This window comes from Trachypithecus francoisi, unplaced genomic scaffold, assembly GCF_009764315.1.
Source record: "Trachypithecus francoisi isolate TF-2019V2 unplaced genomic scaffold, Tfra_2.0 Lachesis_group17, whole genome shotgun sequence".
Lineage (NCBI taxonomy): Eukaryota > Metazoa > Chordata > Mammalia > Primates > Cercopithecidae > Trachypithecus > Trachypithecus francoisi.
Window position 1 is genome coordinate 86,895,943 of NW_022681462.1, and position 24,229 is coordinate 86,920,171.

Consider the following 24,229-nt stretch of genomic DNA (forward strand, 5'->3'; position numbering starts at 1 on the left):
TGTTCCATGTTCATGTTTCTCTGCCCCTGCCCTGAAGTTATCCTTTTCTCGAAGGAGCCATTTAGGAAAAACAGTCTCCTTACACAGTAGAATATTTAGAAACCAAGATAAAGGCACTTGGGGTGCTCATTGCTTCTGGTATGTCTTTGCTTCCAGGCCTTCTCAGCAAACCAGTAGTTTGGACTACAGCTGTCACTTGGTGTCCCAGATTGGTTCCAGGACCCCCATAGATACCCAAATCTGCTGAAGCTCAAGTCCCTTGCATAAAATAGCATATTATTTGCAGATAACGTATGCACATCCTCCTGTATACTGTAAATCACCTTTAAATTACTTATAATACCTAATAGTATGTAAATAATGGTTATGTAATTTTAAAATTTGTATTATTTTTTGCTGTATTGTTTTTCTTATTTTTTTTTACCTGAATATTTTTGATCCATGATTGGTTGAGCCTGCAGATGCATAGGGCTGTTGTCCAGGCTGGAGCACAGTGGCATGATGATGGCCCACTGCAGCTTTGAACTCCTGGGCTCAAGTGATCCTCTCACCTCAGCACCTCAACCTCCTGACCAGCTGGAACCACAAAGGTGCACCATAATGCCTGGCTAATTTTTTTTTTTCTGAGATGGAGTCTTGTTCTGTTGCCCAGGCTGGAGTGCAGTGGTGTGATTTCAGCACACTGCAACCTCTGCCTCCCAGGTTCAAGTGATTCTCCTGCCTCAGCCTCCTGAATAACTGGGACTACAGGTGCATACCACCACACTCGGCTAATTTTTGTATTTTTTTGAAGAGACAGGGTTTCACCACGTTGGCCAGGCTGGTCTCAAACTCCTGGCCTCAAGTGATCCACCCACGGCCAGGCATGGTGGCTCACACCTGTAATCCTAGCACTTTGAGAGGCCGAGGCAGGCGGATCACCTGAGATCAGGAGTTCGAGACCAGCCTGACCAACATGGAGAAACCCCGACTCTACTAAAAATACAAAATTAGCCAGGCATGGTGGTGCATACCTGTAATCCCAGCTACTCGGGAGGCTGAGGCAGGAGAATCTCTGGAACCCGGGAGGCGGAGGTTGTGGTGAGCCGAGATTGTGCCATTGCAGTCCAGCCTGGGCAACAAGAGTGAAACTCCATCTCAAAAAAAAAAAAAAAAGTGACCCACCCAACCCAACCTCCCAAAGTGCTGGGATTACAGGTGTGAGCCACTGCACCCAGCCATTTTTTGTAGAGACAGTCTCACTATTTTACCCAGGCTAGTCTTGAACTCCTTGGCTTAAGCAATACTCCTACCTTGGCCTCTCAAAGTGCTGGAATTACAGATGTGAGCCATACGCCCAGTTCATTGGCTAAGTCAAATGGTATATTATACTTTTTTTCATCATAAGTTTTAAGAAGTCTTTCTTTTGTCAGATTATCAGACTTGAAAATGTATTTTCTATCATTGCTTTATTTTGTAGATGGAAATGACAGCTTTGAGTTTGCTCACTTTTTCTTTAGACCCTTTTAAGTAATATTTTAGGACTACATGGTAACTTACATATTAAGCTTCTTACTTACTTTTTTTTTTACTTACTTTCTTTTTACTTTTACAGTAAGGCAAAAGAGAATGAAAGACGTAGATAACCTCAAAAATGTAAAACAAGAATGGTAAGTTAATTCAAACTGAATTGCTTTGTTAATGCCTCTGTTAATATCGTTCTGTGTTTTTGTTACATTTCACTGGCAGAGATAGTAGAGTAAGTTTTAATTATGTATGACCACTTCATTGTCATCTACTGTGTTGAAGTAATTTTTTTTTTTACCATAGCTGCATTAAACAAATTTTATTGAAGTTACTGAATATTTTTTGTTATTAATTTTAAAAAGTTAAATTATCTGTGTTCATACATTACTTCTGTTATTTGATAAATTAAATAACTGTTTACCTCATTAGCCTCTTGTGATAGATATACTATTTTAGTGTCATGGTGGAAATATGGCTTTGGAGTCAGATAAACCTAGGCTTGAATCCCATCTCTGCCTTGTATTATCTCTCTGGCCTTTAGGCAGCTTAGGTAAATTCTTTGAGCCTCAATATCTCATCTATAAAATGAGGATATAAATACCTACCTATCTAAAAGGTTTTGTGTGTATCTTTTTTTCTGTTTTCTTTTTTTTCTTTTATTTTCTTTTTACAGACAAGTTGTCTGTTGCCCAGGCTAGAGTGCAGTGGTGCAATCATAGCTTATTGAAGCCTTGAATTCCTGGGGTCAAGTGGTCATCTCACCTTGACTTCCTGAGTAGCTGGGACCACAGGCTTACACCACTGCACCCAGTTAATTTTTAAATTTCTTGTAGCAGTGTGGTCTCACTATATTGCTCAGAACTCCTGGCTTCAAGCGATCCTCCTGCCACAGCCTCTCAAAATGCTGGGATTATAAGCATGAGCCACCGTGCTTGGCCTATTATTTATTTTTTCACTCAGGTATTTATAGGCTTACATAAATATTTGATGCTAATTATATAATTGTGAGGTTGTTGGCTGGGCACAGTGGCTCATGCCTATAATCCCAGCACTTTGGGAGGCCAAGACAGGTGGATCATCTGAGGTCAGGAGTTCAAGACCAGCCTGGACGACATGGCAAAATCCCATCTCTACTAAAAATACAAAAATTAGCTAGGCGTGGTGGTGGGTGCCAGTAATCCAAGCTACTCGGGAGGCTGAGGAAGGAGAATTGCTTGAACCTTAGGCGTAGAGGTTGCAGTGAGCCAAGATCGCACCACTGCACTCCAGCCTGGGTGACGGAGCAAGACTCCTCCGTCTCAATAAATAAATAATTGTGAAGTTGTGTCAGAGGTCTCCAAGACCACCCCTAGTTTTGATGATTTACTAGAAGAATTTGTAAGATTTAGCGTGTAGTTATACTCCTGATTATAATTTATTACAGTGAAGGGTTACAAAGCAAAATCAGCAAAGGGAAAAAGTGCATGGGGAAAACCAGGCACAAGCTTCCAGGGGTCCTCACCCAGTGGAGTCACCCAGGATGTACTTAATTCCCCCAGTAACAAGTTGTGACAAATACATGTGAAGTATTGTCTACTGGGAAAGCTCATTGGAGATGAGCCTAGAGTTTATAGTGGGAGCTAGTCACATCCTAAAATTTCAGACTCTCATAAGGAAAGCAGGAGTTCAATATAAATCACATTGTTTATACAAACTGTACATTGAGCCATCCTTACAAATTTAGGATGATGGGAACCTTCTAGAAATTCACGTTTGCAGATGTGGCCAGGTACGGTGGCTCATGCCTGTAATCCCAGCACTTTGGGAGGCCAAGGTGGGTGGATCATGACGTCAGGAGATCGAGACCATCCTGGCTAACACAGTGAAACCCCGTCTCTAGTAAAAATACAAAAAAATTTAGCGAGGCGTGGTGGCAGGTGCCTGTAGTCCCAGCTACTCGAGAGGCTGAGGCGGGAGAATGGCGTGAACCCGGGAGGTAGAGCTTGTAGTGGGCCGAGATCGCGCCACTGCACTCCAACCTGGGCGACAGAGTGAGACTCCGTCTTAAAAAGAAAAACAAAAACAAATCCAAGTTTGCAGATGCCAGCCCAGGACCAACCTTGTAAGCAAGTCTTTCAAAAGATAGCAATCAGATCTGCTATATTAACTCATTTCTGCACAGTGATAAATTGAATGACTGATTTGAAATGGTAAAATTAACTTAGAACAGGCCTGTTTTAAAATGACTTTATTGAAATATAATTCACATACCATATAATTCATTCACTTAAAATATATAGTTCAATAGTTTTTAGTATGCTCACAGATTTGTGCAGTCATTACCATAGTCAATTTTAGCGCATTTGTATTACCCCAAAGAGAAACCCCATATCCGTTAGCAATCCCACCCATTGTCCTATGTCTTGCCCCTGACAACAATGGAACTGCTTTCTTTTTTTGAGACAGAATCTCGCTTTGTTGCTCAGGCTGGAGTGCAATGGCATGATTTCGGCTCACTGCGACCTCCACCTCCCAGGTTCAAGTAGTTCCCCTGCCTCAGCCTCCTGAGTAGCTGGGATTACAGGCACGCACCACCATGCCCAGCTAATTTTTTTTGTATTTTTAATGGAGATGGGGTTTTACCATATTGGCCAGTCTGGTCTCAAACTCCTGACCTCAGGTGTTCTGCCCACCTCGGCCTCCCAGAGTTCTGGGATTGCAAGTGTGAGCCACTGCGCCTGGTCCATCTGCTTTCTATTTCTACAGATTTACCTGTTCTGGACATTTCATATAAATGCAGTTATACAATATGTGGTCTTTTGTGACTGACTGCTTTCACTTAGCATAATGTTTTCAAGGTTCACCTATGTTGTAGAGCATGTATCAGTATGTACTTCGAAATTTTTTTGTTTTTGTTTTTTTTTGAGGTGGAGTTTTGCTCGTCACCTAAGCTGTGGTGCAGTGGCACAATCTTAGTTCACTGCAACCTCCGCCTCCCAAGTGCAAGCAATTCTCCTGCCTCAGCCTCCCAAGTAGCTGGGACTACAGTTGTGCACCACCACACCTGGCTAATTTTTGCATTCTTAGTAGAGATGGGGTTTCACCATGTTGTCCAGGCTGATCTCGAACTCCTGACCTCAGGTGATCTGCCCACCTCCGCCTCCCAAAGTGCTAGGATTACAGGCACAAGCCACTATGCCTGGCCTGTACTTTGAATTTTAAGTAAAATATTTAGTAAAGTACCTACACAAAAATATAGGTGATAGTTTATAATTTTCTTTGTAACAAAAATGGATTTGTAAAAATGTTTTGTTAAAAATAATGGCCCAGGGAAAAATAAAAAGAAAACTGCATTTTTTTTTTTTTTTTTTGAGATGAAGTCTTGCTCTGTCACCTGGCTGGAGTGCAATGGCGTGATCTCGGCTCACTGCAACCTCTACCTCCCAGGTTCAAGCGATTCTCCTGCCTCAGCCTCCCAAGTAGCTGGGACTGTAGGTGCTAACTTTTGTATTTTTAGTAGAGACGGGGTTTTACCATGTTGGCCAGGATGGTCTTGATCTCTTGACCTCGTGATCTGCCCACCTCGGACTCCCATAGTGCTGGGATTACAGGCATGAATCACTGCACCTGGCCTCTTTCTTTTTTTTTTTTTTTCTTTTTTGAGACGGAGTCTTGCTCTGTCACCCAGACTGGAGAGCAGTGGCATGATCTCGGCTCACTGCAACCTCTGCCTCCCAGGTTCAAGCAATTCTCCTGCCTAGAGTCTCCCGAGTAGTTGGGATTAGAAGCGCCCACCACCATGCCTGGCTAATTTTTGTACTTTTAGTAGAGATAGGGTTTCACCATGCTGTCCAGGCTGGTCTTGGACTCCTGACCTCAGGTGATCTGCCCGCCTTGGCCTCCCAAGTGCTGGGGTTACAGACATGAGCCACCACACCTGGTCAAAAAGTGCTTTTCTAAGTGTATCAGTTGTTCAAAGATTATAAATGGTGAAGTTCTATGTTTACCATATGTGCTATCTAAGCATCCACAGATGCAAATCTTTCACCTATATGAACAACAGCTAATTCATAATCTTATTTATGCAGAGCACAGTAGAGAGTAAGAAAGCGCGGCCGGGCACGGTGGCTCAAGTCTGTAATCCCAGCACTTTGGGAGGCCGAGACGGGCGGATCACGAGGTCAGGAGATCGAGACCATCCTGGCTAACATGGTGAAACCCCGTCTCTACTAAAATACAAAAAATTAGCCGGGCGAGGTGGCGGGCGCCTGTAGTCCCAGCTACTCGGGAGGCTGAGGCAGGAGAATGCGTAACCTGGGAGGCGGAGCTTGCAGTGAGCTGAGATCCGGCCACTGCACTCCAGCCTGGGCGGCAGAGCGAGACTCCGTCTCAAAAAAAAAAAAAAAAAAAAGAGAGTAAGAAAGCGAACAGAAGAGGCTGTCCTGCAGCCCAGATAGTTGTTTCAAAGTCCCTTACCTGAAGCAAAGGAAACAGTCAGCAGAATGAAAAGGCAGCCTATGGAATGGGAAAAAATATTTGGAAACAATATATTTGATAAGGGATTAGTTACCAAAATATGTATCAGATACTCCTACAACTCAGTAGCAAAAAACTACTCAGTACCAAAAAATAATAATAACTGTATTAGTCCATTTTTCATGCTGCTGATAAAGACATACCCAATACTGGGCAATTTACAAAAGAAAGAGGTTTTTTTTTTTCCTTTTTTCTTTCTTTTTTTTCTTTTTTTTTTTTTGTTGAGACGGAGTTTCGCTCTTATTGCCCTCTCGAACTCCCAACCTCAGGTGATCCACCCGCCTTGGCCTCCCAAAGTGCTGGGATTACAGGTGTGAGCCACTGTGTCCGACTGTATTTTTATTTTTCGAGACAGGAGTCTTACTATGTTGCCCAGGCTGGTTTTGGACTACTGGCCTCAAGCAATCCTCCTGACTCAGTGTGCCTTCCCAGCAAGGAAGAGGTTTATTTGGACTTACAGTTCCACATGGCTGAGGAAGCCTCACAATCATGGCAGAAGGCAAGGAAGAGCAAGTTACGTCTTAAGATGGATGGCAGCAGGCAAAGAGAGTTTGTGCAGGGGAACTCCTCTTTTTAAAACCATCACATCTTGTGAGACTTATTCATTATCATGAGAACAGGATGGGAAAGACTTGCTCCCATGATTCAGTTACCTCCCACAACACATGGGAATTCAAGATGAGATTTGGGTGGGGACACAGCCAAACCATATCAATGACCCAACTGAAAAATGGAAGAAAATGCCAGGTTCAGTGGCTCACATCTGTAATCCCCGCACTTTGGGAGGCTGAGGCGGGCAGATCACGAGGTCAGAAGTTCGAGACCAGCCTGACCAACATGGTGAAACCCCATCTCTACTAAAAATACAAAAATAAGCTGGGCGTGGTGGTGCACACCTGTAATCCCAACTACTTGGGAGGCAGAAGCAAGATTGCGCCACTGCACTCCGGCCTGGGTGAAAAAGCGAGACAGCATCTCAGAAAAAAAAAAAGGAAAGAAAAATGGAAGAAAACGTCTGAATAGACATTTCTCCAAAGAGGACATACAAATGATCAACAGGTGTATGTTCAATGTCACTGGTAATCATCAGGGAAATGCAAATCAAAATAAGAGTAATCACCTTACACCTATCAGGGTGGCTATTATCAAAAAACAAAAGAGCTAGTCCTGGTGAGGATGTGGAGAAAAGAGAATCCTTCCTTGTCCACTGTTGATGGGGATGCAAAATGGTGCATCTACTATGAAAAACAATACGGAGATTCCTCAAAAAATTAAAAATAGAATTGCCACAGAATGGATTGCTGAATAAATCCAGGAATCCCAGCTCTGGATATTATCCAAAGAAGTTGGAATCAGAATCTTGAAGAGGCTGGGTGCAGTGGCTCACATCTGTAATGCCAACACTTTGGGAAGCGAAGGCAGGAGGATCCCTTGAGGGAAGGACTTTGAAACTAGCCTGGTTCACATAGTGAGACCTCATCTCTACAAAAGAAAAATTAAAAAACTAGCCAGCTTGGTGACAAATACCTGTAGACCCAGCTATTGAGGAGGCTGAGACAGGAGGATCGTTTGAGCCTAGGAGTTCGAGGCTGCAGTGAGCCATGATCATGTCACTGCACTTCTCCATTCTGGGTGACAGAGCCAGATCCTGTCTCAAAAAAAAAATCTCGAAAAGAGATGAATGGGTAAAGAATATATAATACATACCCCAAATGGAATATTATCCAGTCCTTTTTTTTTTTTTTTTTTTTGAGATAGAGTTTCGCTCTTCTTGCCTGGGCCTGGAGTGCAGTGGCACAATTTCAGCTTACCGCAACCTCTGCCTCCCAAGTTCAAGTGATTCTCCTGCCTCAGCCTCCCAAGTAGCTGGCATTACAATTGTGTGCAACCACGCCTGCTAATTTTCTATTTTTAGTAGACACAGGGTTTCACCATGTTGGTCAGACTGGTCTCAAACTCCTGACCTCAAGTGATCCGCCCACCTCGACCTCCCAAAGTACTGGGATTACAGGCGTGAGCCACCACGCCCAGCTATTCAGTCTTGAGAAAGAAGGAAATTCTGCAGTATGCAACAACATAGATGAACCTTGAGGATATAATGGTGGTTGCCAGGGGCTAGGGGAAAGTGAAAATGAGGAGTTGCTAATCAATGGGCATAAAGTTTCAGTTAAGCAAGATAAATAGATCCTGGAGATATGCTGGGCAACATAGTACCTATAGTTAACCACACTTTATTGTTCACTTAAAAATATGTTAAGAGGTTAGGTCTCATTTTAAGTGTTCTTACCATGATAAAATAAAAAAATTTTTTGGAAAGTCCCTCACTTGAAGCTTCTGTACTTTTAGTATTATGGGAACTCCTGACATTTTAAGATGTGTTTACTGGCTGAGCACAGTGGCTCACACCTGTAATCCTAGCACTTTGGGAGGCCAAGGCAGGCAGATTTCTTGACCCCAGGAGTTCAAGACTAGCCTGGGGCACATGGTAAACCCTCATCTCTACAAAATACAAAAATTAGCTATTGGAGAGACTGGAACTATAGGCATGTGCCACCATACCTGGCTAATTTTTCTTATTTTTTTTATAGAGATGGGGTATCCCTATGTTGCCCAAGCTGGTCTCAAACTCCTGGGCTCAAGGGATCCTCCCACCTCGGCCTCCTAAAGTGCTGGGATTATAGGCGTGAGCCACTGCACCCAGCCTTCTTTCCAATCTGTATACATTTTATTTCCTTTCTTTATCTTACTGGATTAGCTAGGACTTCCAGTACAACACTGATGAGGAATGGTGAGACGCAACATCCTTGTCTTGTTCCTGATCTTAGTGGGAAAGTGTCTAGTTTCTCGTGATTAAATATGATGTTAGATGTAGGCTTTTGCAGACATTCCTTTTTTTTTTTTTTTTTTTTTTTTTTGAGACGGAGTCTCGCTTAGTTGCCCAGGCTGGAGTGCTGTGGCACGATCTCGGCTCACTGCAAGCTCCACCTCCTGGGTTCACGCCATTCTCCTGCCTCAGCCTCCCGAGTAGCTGGGACTACAGGCGCCCGCCGCCACGCCCGGCTAATTTTCTGCATTTTTAGTAGAGACGGGGTTTCACCGTGTTAGCCAGGATGGTCTCGATCTCCTGACCTCATGATCCACCCGCCTCGGCCTTGCAGACATTCTTTACCAAGTTGAGGAAGTTCCCTTTCTATTCCTAGTTTGTGGGGGTTTTTATTATGAATGGTTGTTAGATATTGTCTAATGCTTTTTCTGCATATGTTGATATGATTATATTATTTTTCTTCTTTAGACCGGTGATGTGATAGATTACATGAATTGATTTTCAGTGTTAAACCACTGCAGCCTCACATACCTAGGATAAATCCTGCACGGTTGTGGTGTTTACTTTTTTTTTTATACATTGTTGTATTCTGTTTGGTAATATTTTGTTGAGTATTTTTGCATATATGTTCATGATAAATTTTCTGTAGCTTTCCTTTCTTGTAATGTCTTTGGTTTTAGTATTAGCATAGTGTTATCCTTGTAGCATGAGTTAAAAGTGTTCCCTGTGCTTCTATTTTTTGGAAGAGGTTATAGAGAATTGATATCATTTCTTTCTTAAATTTTTGGTAGAATTCATCAGTGACATCATCCAGGCCCGGTGCTTCTGTTTTAGAAGGTTACAGATTATTGATTTAATTCCCTTAGTATCCATAAGCCTGTTCATATTATCTGTTCCTTCTTGTGTGTGTTTTGATAGAGTGTGCCTTATAAGAAATTGGTTCATTTCATCTAAGTTATCCATTTTAGTGGCATAAAGCAGTTTTTAATGCCTTTGCTGCTCTTTCTTCCTGTGCCTGTACACTCAACAAAAGTGAAACAAACCCATTACCACCTGTTCAATGGAGCCCGAGCGCCCAGTTTTCTGAACTGTATCTTATATCTCTTATTGTAGTTATTTTCTTTCTTTTTTTTTTTTTTTTTTTTTTTTTTTTTTTTTTTTGAGGCGGAGTCTCGCTCTGTCGCCCGGACTGGAGTGCAGTGGCCAGATTTCAGCTCACTGCAAGCTCCGCCTCCCGGGTTTCCGCCATTCTCCTGCCTCAGCCTCCGGAGTAGCTGGGACTACAGGCGCCCGCCACCTCGCCCGGCTAGTTTTTGTATTTTTAGTAGAGACGGGGTTTCACCGTGTTAGCCAGGATGGTCTCGATCTCCTGACCTCGTGATCCGCCCGTCTCGGCCTCCCAAAGTGCTGGGATTACAGGCTTGAGCCACCGCGCCCGGCCTTTCTTTCTTTTTTTTTTTAAAGACAGACTCTCGCTCTGTTGCCAGGCTGGAGTGCAGTGGCGCGATCTTGGCTCACTACAACCTCTGCCTCCCAGGTTCAAGCATTTCTCCTGCCTCAGCCTCCCAAGCAGCTGGAACTACAGGCGCCCGCCACCATGCCCGGCCAATTTTTATATTTTTAGTAGAGATGGAGTTTCACTATTTTGGCCAGATGGTCTTGATCTCTTGACCTTATGATCCGGCCACGTTGGCCTCCCAAAGTGCTGGGATTACAGGCGTGAGCCACCACACCCGGCCACCAATTATTTTCTCTCTTTTTTTTTTTTTTTTTTTATGTTTTTGTTTTTCTTTAGAGACAGTGTCTTACTCTGTTGCCCAGGTCTGGAGTACATTGACATGATCTCAGTTCACTGCAACCTTGGCCTCCTGGGCTCAGCCTCCCAAGTCGCTGGGGCTACAGGCTGTACCACCACACCCAGCTAATTATTTTCTTTTTTTATAGAGATGGGGTTTCACCATGTTGCCCAGGCTGGTCTCCAATTCCTGGGCTCAAGCAGTTCTCCCACTTTGACCTCCCAAAATGCTGGGATTACAGGCATGAGCCATTGTGCCTGGCTGTATTTTCTATTGTAACTATTTCCTACTATACATCTCCACTCTACTCTTACTATACATTTCCACTCCACTCCACTCTGCTGTACTCTGAACCTCTTATAAACATAGACTCTTTCTTACTCATCTTCATATCTCCCTGTCACCTAGCATGTAGTAGATACTCAATAAATATTTGAGTAATTTGTATTCACATGATGAAGTTTAATAGAATTTACACATTAAATAAATAACATGAAGGAATAAAATTTCAGCCACTCTGGATGCTCAGCTTTATTGGCTTTGTATTTAGTAATTACTGACGGAGCACCAACTACCATCTGAACAGAAGAAACAGTTAAATACCAGAAAGCATAAAATGGTTATAATGATATTACTAATAGTTGAGAGTGTACTGTGTGCCAGTGTGTATACTGGTACTTACTATATACCATGTAAAGGCTTTTATATATGTTTTCATTTAATCTTCACAACAACCATGTGAAATAAGTGGTAGTATCTGTATTTTGCAAGCAAACCAAATCACATAGAAGTTAAGTTTCTTACCCATTGTCAATATGACTAAATGAAGGCACTTAAATACAAACAGCAATGCCCAGATTTTAGACAGTATGCTATACTGCTGTGTGACTATGCTGATTAAAGGGAGGGGGAAATCACTAGTGTTATAAGAAACCATCTTAGGGTGTAACTATTTCTTTTTTTTTTTTTTTTTTTTTGAGACGGAGTCTCGCTCTGTCACCCAGGCTGGAGTGCAGTGGCCAGATCTCAGCTCACTGTAAGCTCCGCCTCCCGGGTTTACGCATTCTCCTGCCTCAGCCTCCCGAGTAGCTGGGATTACAGGCGCCGCCACCTCGCCCGGCTAGTTTTTTGTATTTTTAGTAGAGACGGGGTTTCACCGTGTTAGCCAGGATGGTCTCGATCTCCTGACCTCGTGATCCGCCCGTCTCGGCCTCCCAAAGTGCTGGGATTACAGGCTTGAGCCACCGCGCCCGGCCCGGATGTAACTATTTCTGTGTAAGAGGTATCATGTCATTGCTTTGGAAAAGACATAATACTTTGTGATAATATGGAATGTTTTAAGAGTATATACAAGAGGACTACCTAGGGAAGGAAAAAAATGTATACCTAAGTTAAAGCACTGCCCTGAGTATCAGCATTTTAGTAACAATATAGTGATGGCCTTTTTTTTTCTTTTTAAGAGACAAGGTCTCACTATGTTGCCCAGGCTAAAATGCAGTGGTTAGTCACTGCATTCTAGTGGGCTCAGTCAGAGCACACTACAGCCTCAAACTCCTGGCCTCAAGTGATGCTCCTCAAATGACTACAGATGTGCACCACCACGCCAAGGCTCAGTGATGGCTGTTTTCCACAACAGTCTAGCATAGTGATTAAGAGCAGAGGCACTGGTAGCTTGAGTTCAGTTCCTAGCACTGCCTCCTAATAGCTTTGTGGTCTCTGGCTAATTACTTAAGCTTTTTCTTCATCTATTAAATGGGAATAAAAATAATACCTACCTTTTAGGGTCATTGTGAGGATTTGAATGAGTTGGCACACGTAAGGTACTTAGAATAGTTCTTTATAAGATGTCATGGTTAGGATCACAGACTTGGGAGACAGAGTAGTATGGTGGTAAGTTAACAGTTTCTAACTTATATTTCCTGGCACAGTATAAGAGGTATAAAAGTATGATTGTTATTATTTATAGAATTTGAGAAATCATATTTCTGTACTTTTATAAAATTTCCTGTGTGATTTCAAAAGGGAACAACCAGAAACCATCTTTTCTAGCAAACAGAATCTTAGATAATGTTTTTTTTTTTTTTTTGAGACGGAGTCTCACTGTTGCCAGGCTGGAGTGCCATGGCATGATTTCGGCTCACTGCAGCCTCCGCCTCCCAGGTTCAAGCGATTCTTCTGCCTCAGCCTCCTGAGTAGCTGGGACTACAGGTATGCGCCACCACGCCTAGCTAATTTTTGTATTTTTAGTAGAGACGGGGTTTCATCATGTTTTCCAGGATGATCTTGATCTCTTGACCCCGTGATCCACCCGCGTCAGCCTCCCAAAGTGCTGGGATTACAGGCAGGAGCCACTGTGCCTGGCCTCTCCAAAACATTCTTAAAACTCAGCCAGCTGTGGCAATGTGCACCTATAGAACCAGCTACTTGGGGGAGAATCACTTGAGCCCAGGGAGTTGAGGCAGCAGTGAGCTGTGATCATGCACTCCATCCTGGGTGACAGAATGAGACTCTGTCTCAAAAATAAACAAATAAATCACTATAAATAAAGTCTTCAGTGGGAAATATTCTGAAGTGTGCAAAGGAGCAAAAATGCAATTGTTGCTGATGCATTATCCCCTTTAGTTCAAGAGTGTTTTCTGTTACCAAAAAATGTGTAGTAATCCCTTTTAAAGCCATTTTGAACCCTTTAAAAATAACACATTTTGGCCAGGAGCAATGGCTCACACCTGTAATCCCAGTACTTTGGGTGGCCAAGACAGGCATATCACTGAAGCCCAGGAGTTTGAGACCAGCCTGGGCAACATGGTGAAATCCCATCTCTACAAAAAATTAGCTGGACATGGTGGTGCAAGCCTGTAGTCCCAGCTACTTGGGGGTCTGAAGTGGGAAGACTGGTTGAGCCCTGGAGGTTGCAACTGTAGTGAGCTGAAATCGCGCCACTACACTCCAGCCTGCGCGACAGAGAGGGACCTTGTCTCAATAAAACCTCAAAAAGTGGCCGGGCGCGGTGGCTCAAGCCTGTAATCCCAGCACTTTGGGAGGCCGAGATGGGCGGATCACGAGGTCAGGAGATCGAGACCATCCTGGCTAACACGGTGAAACCCCGTCTCTACTAAAAATACAAAAAAAAACTAGCCGGGCGAGGTGGCGGGCGCCTGTAGTCCCAGCTACTCGGGAGGCTGAGGCAGGAGAATGGCGTAAAACCCGGGAGGCGGAGCTTACAGTGAGCTGAGATCTGGCCACTGCACTCCAGCCTGGGCGACAGAGCGAGACTCCGTCTCAACAAAAAAAAAACAAACAAACAAACAAAAAACCTCAAAAAGCAAAGAAAACACCACACATTTTTTACTCCAGACCAGTGGTTTTTAACCTGGAGAGATTTTGCACCTAGACACATTTGGCAATGTGAAGAGATGTTTTTGGTTATTATAACACTGGGGATTGGGGATGGGCCAGGGATGAGGATCCTACTTGTTGTATCTCATGGGTAAATGCCAAGGATACTGTTAAACATCTGCAACAGTGATCCCCAACTTTTTTGGCACCAGCGACTGGTTTTGTGGAAGACAGTTTTTCCACGGACCTGTGGGGGGAAAAGGGGAGATGATTTTGGGATGATTCAAGCACATTATATTTATTTGCACTTTATTTCTATTATTATTACATTGTAATGTATAATGAAATAATTATACAGCTCACCATAATGTAGAATTAGTGGGAGCCCTAAGCTTGTTTTCCTGCAACTAGATGGTCCCATCTGGGGGCAATGGGAAACAGCAACAGATCATGAGGCATTAGAGTCTCATAAGGAGCATGCAACCTAGATCCCTAGGATACTCAGTTCACAGGTTCATGCTCCTATGGGAATCTAATGCCACCACTGATCTGACAGGAGGCAGAGCTAAGGTGGTAATGTGAGCGATGGGAGTGACAGTAAGTACAGATGAAGCTTTGTTTGCTCACCTGTCACTCACCACCTGCTGTGCGACCTGGTTCCTGACAGGCCATGGGCCTAGGGGTTGGGGATCCCAATCTCCAAGGCACAGGACACCTCAAACAGCAAAGCCTTATTCATTTCTAAATGTTAATAGAGCTGAAGTTGAGAAAACCCTGCTCTGAACTAAAAAGGGGTTAATGACTTCCCCAAGGTTATATTAACTTAGAAGAGGGCCTGAACTACAGACATGCTCATAGCATCTAAGTTCAATATCCTTAACTAGAACAAAATAAGTAAATTTTTAGAGACCTAATAGTTAATAGTGCCTGTTTTTCTTTATCTTATTTAGGGTTTGTGAAACAGGATCTGATAATCAACCTCTTAGTAATAATCAACAATCAAATTGTGAATATTTTGTTGATAGCCTTTTTGAGGAAGCTCAGAAGGTTGGTTCCAAATGTGTGTCTCCCACTGAACAGAAAAAACAGGTAAATAAATGTCTGTTACTTTTGTTTTTCTTCCAGTGTTTCTCAATATATAGATCTATTAGAGGGTCCCTAAGGTCAAAATTGTTTTGTTTGTCTGAGACAAGGTCTTTCTCTGTCACCAAGACTGGAGTGCAGTGGCTCAATCCGATCTTGGCCCACGGCAGCCTCAAGCTCCTGGGTGCAAGCAGTCCTCCTGCCTCGGCCTTCTTGGGTAGCCTGGAGCTCAGGCACACACCACCATGCCCAGCTAATTGTTTTATTCTTTTGTAGAGATTGGGTCTTGCTTTGTTGCCCAGGCTGGTCTCAAATTCCTGGGCTCAAGTAGTTCTCCCGCCTTGGTTTCCCAGAGTGCTGGGATTATAGGTATGAGGCCAAAACTGTTTTCATAATAGATATTATTTCCCTTTTTCACTATGTTCACAAGCTAGGGACACCTATAATCCCAGCACTTTAGGAGGCCGAGGCAGAAGGATCACTTGAGCCTAGGAGTTAAAAACCAGTCTGGGCAATAAAGCAAGACCCATCTCTACAAAAGAATAAAAAAATTAACTGGGCATGGTGGCATGTGCCTATAGTCCCAGCTTCTTGTGAGGCTAAGTTGGGAGGATTGCTTGAGCTCAGGAGTTTGAGGCTGCAATGAGCCATGACCGCACCACTGTACTCCAGCCTGGGTGACAGAGTGAGACCCTGACTGGTAAGGTAAGGGTAGGTAAGGTAAAAAACTAACTGTTCATTTTGCACTGATATTGCAAAAGTAGTGGTGGGTAAAACTGCAACACCTTAGCAGGAATCAAGGCAGTGGCAACAAACTGCTGGCAGTTACAAGTTAACATCCCAAATCCACCGAATCCAAAAATCCAAAATGCTTCAAAACCCAAAATATTTTTAGTGCTGACATGATGCTCAAAGGAGATGCTCATTGGGGGCATTTCAGATTTTGAGTTTTGAATTTGAAAAGCTCAACCAGCAAATATTTCAGAATCTGAAATTGAAAACCCTTCTGGTCCCAAGCATTTCAGATAAGGGATATTCAACCTGTACTTTATTCTTTGCGTATACTTCCAAGGGGGAAAAAAAACCTGATTTTAATTAAGAATGTCCTTGATGAAGCAGTAGAATTTATAAATTTTCTATCTCAGCCAGGCGTGGTGGCTCACACCTGTAATCCCAGCACTTTGGAAGGCTGAGGCGGGCAGATCATGAGGTCAGGAGTTCAAGATCAGCCTAATCAACATGATGAAACCCTGTCTCTACTAAAAGTACAAAAATTAGCCGGGCATGGTGGCGCATGCCTATAGTCCCAGCTACTCAGGAGGCTGAGGCAGGAGAATTGCGTGAACTTGGGAGGTGGAGGTTGCAGTGAGCCGAGATTGCACCACTGCACTCCAGCCTGGGCAACAGAGCTAGACTCGGTCTCAAAATAAATAAATTAATTAATTAATTATGTATCTCAAACCTTGAATACACATCTTAATATTCTGTGTGACAAAATGCGAACTATAAAGTATTTCTACAATATATAGAAGTGTCTCAAGGAAAGGTGCAGTTATTTGAGATCAACAAACTGTCTGATTTTTTATGGCATATTGTTTCTGCAAGAAAGAATGGTTTACATACAGACTATGGATATTCCAACTTGCTCTGTCACCCAGGCTGGAGTGCAATGGCATGATCTCAGCTCATTGCAACCTCCGCCTCCCAGGTTCAAGCAATTCTTCTGCCTCAGCCTCCCTAGTAGCTGGGATTATAGGCGCGCACCACCATGCCTGGCTAATGATTTGTGTTTTTAGTAGAGATGGGGTTTCACCATGTTGGTAAGGTTGGTCTCAAACTCCTGACCTTGTGATCTGCCTGCCTTGACCTCCCAAAGTTCTGCGATTACAGGCGTAAGCAACCACACCTGGCCTAGCAGATATTTTCTTTTTTTCTTTTTTTTGTTGAGACAGAGTCTCGCTCTGTCACCCAAGCTGGAGTGCAGTGGTGCGATCTTGGCTCACTCCAAGCTCCGCCTTCCAGGTTCACACCATTCTTCTGCCTCAGCCTCCCAAGTAGCTGGGACTATGGGCGCCCGCCACCACACCTGGCTAATTTTTTGTATTTTTAGTAGAGACAGGGTTTCACAGTGTTAGCCAGGATGGTCTCACTCTCCTGACCTTGCAATCCACCTGCCTTGGCCTCCCATGCTGGGATTACAGGTGTGAGCCACCGCGTCTGTCTTTTTTTTAAATTTTTTTATTTTTTATTTTTTTATTTTTTGAGACAGAGTCTTGCTCTGTCACCCAGGGTGGAGTGCAGTGGCACAATCGGCTCACTGCAACCTCCACCTCCTGGGTTCAAGCCATTCTCCTGCTTCAGCCTCCCCAGTGGCTGGGATTACAGGCATGCACCACCTTGCCTAGCTAATTTTTACATTTTAGTAGAGATGGGGTTTCACCATGTTGGACAGGCTGGTCTCGAACTCCTGACCTCGTGATCCACCCGCCTCAGCCTCCCAAAGTACTGGGATTACAGGCATGAGCCACCATGCCTGGCCCTGCGTGGTAGATAGTTTCTAATAATGAATGAATTGAGCCTGACACTTCAAGGAAAACAACTTATAGTAGCTGTTGAAAATGATAAATTTTTATTTAACCAACTTTTTTTTTTGAGACGGAGTCGCGCTCTGTCGCCCAGGCTGGAGTGCAGTGGTGTGATCTCGGCTAACTGCGAGCTTCGCCTCCCGGGTTCAAGCCATTCTCCTGCCTCAGCCTCCCCAGTAGCTGGGACTACAGGTGCCCGCCACCATGCCTGGTTAATTTTTTTGTATTTTTAGTAGAGACAGGGTTTCACTGTGTTAGCCAGGATGGTCTCGATCTCTTGACCTTATGATCTGCCCTCCTCGGCCTCCCAAAGTGCTGGGATTACAGGCATGAGCCACCGCGCCTGGCCTTAACCAACTTTTTAAGTGAAAATAACACTTATAGAAAATTGCCACTGTAGGCTGTGCTTGGTGGCTCACGCCTGTAATCCCACCACTTTGGGAGGCCAAGGTGGGTGAATCACTTGAGGCCAGGAGTTCAAGACCAGCCTGGCTAACATGACAAAACTCTTTCTCTACTAAAAAATACAAAAAATTAGCTGGGCTTGGTGATGCACACCTGTAATCTCAGCTACTCAGGAAGTTAAGGCATGAGAATCGCTTGAACCTGGGAGGCAGAGGTTGCAGTGAGCCAAAACCGTGCCACTGCTCTCTAGCCTGGGTAACACAGCAAGACTGTCTCAAAAAAAAAAAAAAAAAAAACCAAAGAAAAAGAAAGCCACCATACCTTGACAGTTTCTCAAAACTTAAGGAATTTCCTAGTGAGATTAGTGTCATTTTGATAAATATAAATTTTATTATATAATTAAATGTGTCAGCAGTTGGAAGATCTGCATAATTAAGAAAACCAGTATTTTCCAAATGACCAATATATGATGTTATAAAGCAATGCATGAGTAAAAGAGCCAAAGAATCACATATACTAAAAGATTTTAATGTAACAAGTATATGAAAAGATGGTTGGTAAGTTTCAGATTCCACATTCAGATTCTCAACTAACTTTTGAGATACTACTACTACTTATTAAATTTTGATGAAGTGTCAAAGAATATCCTGGGAAGGCTATTAAAATACTTCTTTTCCTAACTGCATAACTGTAAGAGGTTTGGTTTTTTAAAAAACATTTCAATCGGCCGGGCGCGGTGGCTCAAGCCTGTAATCCCAGCACTTTGGGAGGCCGAGACGGGCGGATCACGAGGTCAGGAGATCGAGTCCATCCTGGCTAACACGGTGAAACCCCGTCTCTACTAAAAAATACAAAAAACTAGCCGGGTGATGTGGCGGGCGCCTGTAGTCCCAGCTACGTGGGAGGCTGAGGCAGGAGAATGGCGTGAACCCAGGAGGCGGAGCTTGCAGTGAGCTGAGATCCGGCCACTGCACTCCAGCCTGGGCGACAGAGCGAGACTCCGTCTCAAAAAAAAAAAAAACATTTCAATCAAAATAACATGTCGAAGCAGACTGCGAGCGGTACCAATTATGAGACCCCAGCTGATTTTTTGACTGGAGACATTTAAAAAAGTATTTATGAAAAATCCCTTCACTCTGATTTGGTTTTTAAATTAAAACTTAATCTATTAGTTGTAAAAGGCTTATGTTGAACAGGCTTGTTACTCCTTGGCCCTAGCATCTACTTTCTTTTTTGTTTTTTAAGTTGGCATTTCACTCCTATTGCCCAGACTGGAGTGCAATGGTGCGATCTTGTCTCACCGCAGCTTCCGCCTCCCAGGTTCAAGCGATTCTCCCACCTCAGCCTGGGATTACAGGCATGCACCACCACGCCTGGCTAATTTGTATTTTTAGTAGAGACGGGGTTTCTCCATGTTGGTCAGGCTGGTCTTGAGCTCCTGATCTCAGGTGATCCACCTGCCTTGGCCTCCCAAAGTGCTGGGATTACAGGTGTGAGCCACTGCATCCGGCCACATCTACTTTCCAGAGGCAACAAGTTATAACTCTTAGGTATTTCTACTGACACGAGCTTTCTGTTTCTGATAATATGCTAATAGTGATAGTTCTTGATTTTTCAGATTTTTGAATTATGTATTCACTTTGTATTATAGATAATAAGGATTTAGCTCTTTTTCTACCTTCCCCCTCTCCCCAAATCACCTCTTCCCATTCTTCTAACATAGTTATGTTACAATTGGGGATTAAATCAATTGTTATTTGTATCTGTAAAAGTATAAATACCATACAACTGTACAGCATAAGCGAGAGCCACCATGCCTGGCCCACCATTTAAAATTTTTCTAAGAGAAGACTGTGGTGAAACCCTCCTTCCTTCAGTGGACTGGTTGTCCACTGGGGGAACTCTACTGCTCTTGCTCTGGAATCTATAATCCTGAGTATTCTTCTCTCTCCTGATCACTCAATTCTATGCCTCGCCCAACATCACCTCCCCCTTATATTTTAATGTTTATGAAGCCAGTTGTATTAGTCCATTTTTACACTGGCGATAAAGACATACCCGAGACTGGGAAGAAAGGAAGTTTATTTGACTTACAGTTCCACATGGCTGGGGAAGTCTCATGATCATGGCACCAGCAGCAGAAAATGAGCAAGAAGCAAAAGTGGAAATTCCTGATAAACCCTTGAGACTTACTCACTATCACAAGAATTGCATGGGAAAGATGGGCCCCCCTAATTTAATTATCTCCCCCTTGGTCCCTCCCACAACACATGGGAATTCTGGGAGATACAATTCAACTTGAAATTTTGGTGGGGACACAGCCAAACCATATCAATGATTTTAATTTTTTGTAGAAACTGGGTTTTGCTATGTTGCCAGGGCTGGTGTCCAACTCCTAGGCTCAAGCAGTCCTGCCTTGGCCTCCCAAAGTGCTGGGATTACAGGAGTGAACCACCCCACCCAGCTTGAATAGTGATAGAAGAAATTTTCAAAGAACTTTCAATCCTACTACATTTTATTAACATGATGCATTTTGTTTGCTACTGTTTTGCAGGTAGATGTAAATATAAAATTATGGAAAAACGGATTCACCGTCAACGATGATTTCAGAAGTTATTCCGATGGTGCCAGTCAGCAGTTTTTGAACTCCATCAAAAAGGGGTGAGTAGCCAGGTGTGGTGGCTCAAGCCTGTAATCCCAAAACTTTGGCAGGCTGTGGCGAGAGGATTGCTTGAGCTCAGGAGTTCAAGGCCAGCCTGGGTAGTAACATAGCCAGACCTTATCTCTACTTAAAAAAAATATTACCCAGCCAGCCCAGCTACTCAGGATTGCTTGCACTTGGGAGATTGAGGCTACAGTGAGACATGCTTGCACCCTGCACTCCAGCCTGGGCAACAGCACGAGGCCCTGTCTCCAACAAAAAAAAAGGAGGGGGGATGGGGGGCAGCGGGCATGGTGGCTCGTACCTGTGATCCCAGCACTTTGGGAGGCCGAGGCGGGCAGATCACCTGAGGTTGGGAGTTCCAGACCAGCCTGACCAACATGGAGAAACCTCATCTCTACTAAAAATACAAAATTAGCCAAGTGTGGTGGCACATGCCTGTTATCCCAGCTACTCAGGAGGCTGATGCAGGAGAATGGCTGGAATCCAAGAGGCAGAGGTTGCAGTGAGCCGAGATTGCACCATTGCACTCCAGTCTGGGCAACAAGGGCAAAACTCCATCTCAAAAACAAAACAAAACAAAACAAGGTGGGGTAAGTAATCTTTGTAATAGGAAGATACTTTAGGCATTTTTTTGTGTGTGTGTGAAAGAATCCATGTTAATGTTCACACACCCCCTACACATTCACAGATACACTTTTTCTTTTGTACATTCACATTTTTATAAGATGAATTTTCTTAAGAGAACCACAACTACAGGTTTTTTTCAAGATGGTGTCTCGCTCTTTCACTCAGGCTGGAGTATGGTAGCATGATCTCAGCTCAATGCAGCCTCCACCTTCTGGGGTCAAGTGATTCTCGTGCCTCAGCCTCCCGAGTAGGTGAGATTACAGGTGCCTGCCACGGTGCCCGTCTAATTTTTATATTTTTAGTAAAGAGCAAGGTTTTACCATGTTGGCCAGGCTAGTCTTGAACTCCTGACCTCAGGTGATGATCTGCCTGCTGTGCCTCCCAAAGTGCTGAGATTACAAGCGTGAGCCACTACGCCCAGCCAACAACTATAATTTTGAAGAAAGTTTAGGAACTTAAATTCTGATCAACCCAAATCTTACTTAATTTACTAAGTATTTTCTAATACCTCATTTTCTTTATTATTTAATATTTATGTTTAAATGTTTAAATATCTTTAAAGTCTTTAAAATGGTCATGGTAGAACTCTCTCTGACCCTTCTCCAGCTTGGCAGGCTGCCCGATTAATGAATAAAAATTTTAAAAGAAAAAAAAATTGTTGCCGGACACGGTGGCTCACATCTGTAATCCCAGCACTTTCGGAGGCTGAGGCCGGTAGATCACAAGGTCAGGAGTTCGAGACCAGCCTGGCCAACATAGTGAAACCCCATCCCTACTAAAAATACAAAAATTAGCCGTGCATGGTGGCACGTGCCTGTTAGTCCCAGCTACTCAGGAGGCTGAGGCAGGAGAATCGCTTGAACCCGGGAGGCAGAGGCTGTGGTGAGCCGAGATCATACCACTGCACCCTGGCCTGGGCAACAGAGCCAGACTCCATCTCAAAAAAAAAAAAAAATTGTAATGTTTATATATTTATGAATCTTAAGTATTATACATGCTTGGTCTAGAAAATTTTTTTAAGTATTAAGAACTCAAGGCCGGGCGCGGTGGCTCAAGCCTGTAATCCCAGCACTTTGGGAGGCTCAGACGGGCGGATCACGAGGTCAGGAGATCGAGACCATCTTGGCTAACACAGTGAAGCCCCGTCTCTACTTAAAAAAAAAAAAAAAAAAAACTACAAAAAACTAGCCGGGCGAGGTGGCGGCGCCTGTAGTCCCAGCTACCTGGGAGGCTGAGGCAGGAGAATGGCGTGAACCCGGGAGGCGGAGCTTGCAGTGAGCTGAGATCCAGCCACAGCACTCCAGCCTGGGTAACAGAGCGAGACTCCATCTCAAAAAAAAAAAAAAAAAAGAACTCGAAAATCAGCCAGGCGTTGTGGCTCATGCCTGTAATCGCAGCACTTTGGGAGGCCGAGGTGGGTGGATCACCTGTGGTCAGGAGTTCAAGACCAGCCTTGCCAACATGGTGACACCCCATCTCTACTAAAATATACTAAAATTAGCCAGGCAAGGTAGCAGGCGCCTGTAATCTCAGCTACTTCGGAGGCTGAGGCAGGGAGAATTGCTTGAACCCAGGAGGCAGAGGTTGCAGTGAGCCAAGATGGTGCCACTGCACTTCAGCCTGGGTGACAGAGCGAGACTCTGTCTCAAAAAAAAGAACTTAAAAATCACTTATAATTTAACCACTCAGAAGTAACTATTATTAACATTTTTGTTGAATTTCATTCTATCATTTCTGTCCATAGATGCATATATATACTACATGTACATTTATTTTTAAAACAATTTTAAAATCATCATCAGATATTTCAATATATCTGAATATTATTTTATCACAACAGTGCCCCATAATTTTTATATATACTTAAATGTTCTTGGCAACATAGAGTTTTTTGTTTTTATGTTTTTTGAGGCTGGAGTGCAGTGGCATGATCATAGCTCACTGCAGCTTCAAACTCCCCATCTCAAGTGTTCCTCCTACCTCGGCCTCCCAAATAACTGGAACTGTAGGTGTGTGTCACCACGCCCAGCTAATTTTTTTTAAATTTTTAGTAGAGATGAAATCTTGCTATGTTACCCAGGCTGGTCTCAAACTCCCGAGCTCAAGCAATCCTCCTGCCTCAACCTGCCAGAGTGCTAGGATTGCCAGGGTAGCCACCATGCCCAAAGTCTCGCTCTGTTGCGGCCCAGGCTGGAGTGCGGTGGCCAGATCTCAGCTCACTGCAAGCTCCGCCTCCCAGGTTTATGCCATTCTCCTGCCTCAGCCTCCCGAGCAGCTGGGACTACAGGCGCCCGCCACCTCGCCCGGCTATTTTTTTTAGTAGAGACGGGGTTTCACCGTGTTAGCCAGGATGGTCTCAATCTCCTGACCTCGTGATCCGCCCGTCTCTGCCTCCCAAAGTGCTGGGATTACAGGTTTGAGCCACCGTGCCCGGCTGACTATTTTCTTATATATAAAAAAAAAAAAAACCCAGCTTTTTTAGATATAAGTAACCTACCATAAAATTCATCCCTTTGAAGTATATAGTTCAGTATTTTTAATATGTCTACAGAGTCTTACAGTCATCAGCACAGTCTAATTTCAGAATATCATTATCACCCCCAAAAGCCAAATATATTGCTGAAAGAAAAAAATAAAAATCAGATACTAGAAGTCACTCTCCATTTTTCCCTTCACTGCAGCTCTAACATAACCATGAATCCACTTTGTGTCTATCTCTGTGGATTTCTGTCTCTATGTATTTGCCTGTTCAACTCATTTTCACATTTTGGGCTATTATGAATAATGCTACTATGAACATTTATATACAAGTTTTTGTGTGGTCATATGTTTTCGTTTCTCTCAGGTATAAATCTAGGAGTGGAATTATTAACTCTTATGTTAACTT

The 24,229-nt window shown here is 43.6% G+C and overlaps 1 protein-coding gene across 4 annotated transcripts in view; it reads left to right on the forward strand.

Annotated features, from left to right (window-relative positions):
• Positions 1-24,229, forward strand: part of UBXN2A (UBX domain protein 2A) — an 83,027-nt gene that overhangs the window by 34,077 nt on the left and 24,721 nt on the right. For all 4 annotated transcript variants that reach the window (XM_033176401.1, XM_033176403.1, XM_033176400.1 and 1 more), the window contains exons 2-4: positions 1,595-1,649; positions 14,928-15,066; positions 20,605-20,711. In XM_033176401.1, coding sequence (XP_033032292.1) covers positions 1,609-1,649; positions 14,928-15,066; positions 20,605-20,711 — 287 coding nt within the window. In that variant the 5' untranslated portion in view covers positions 1,595-1,608. The remainder of the gene's footprint in view (positions 1-1,594; positions 1,650-14,927; positions 15,067-20,604; positions 20,712-24,229) is intronic.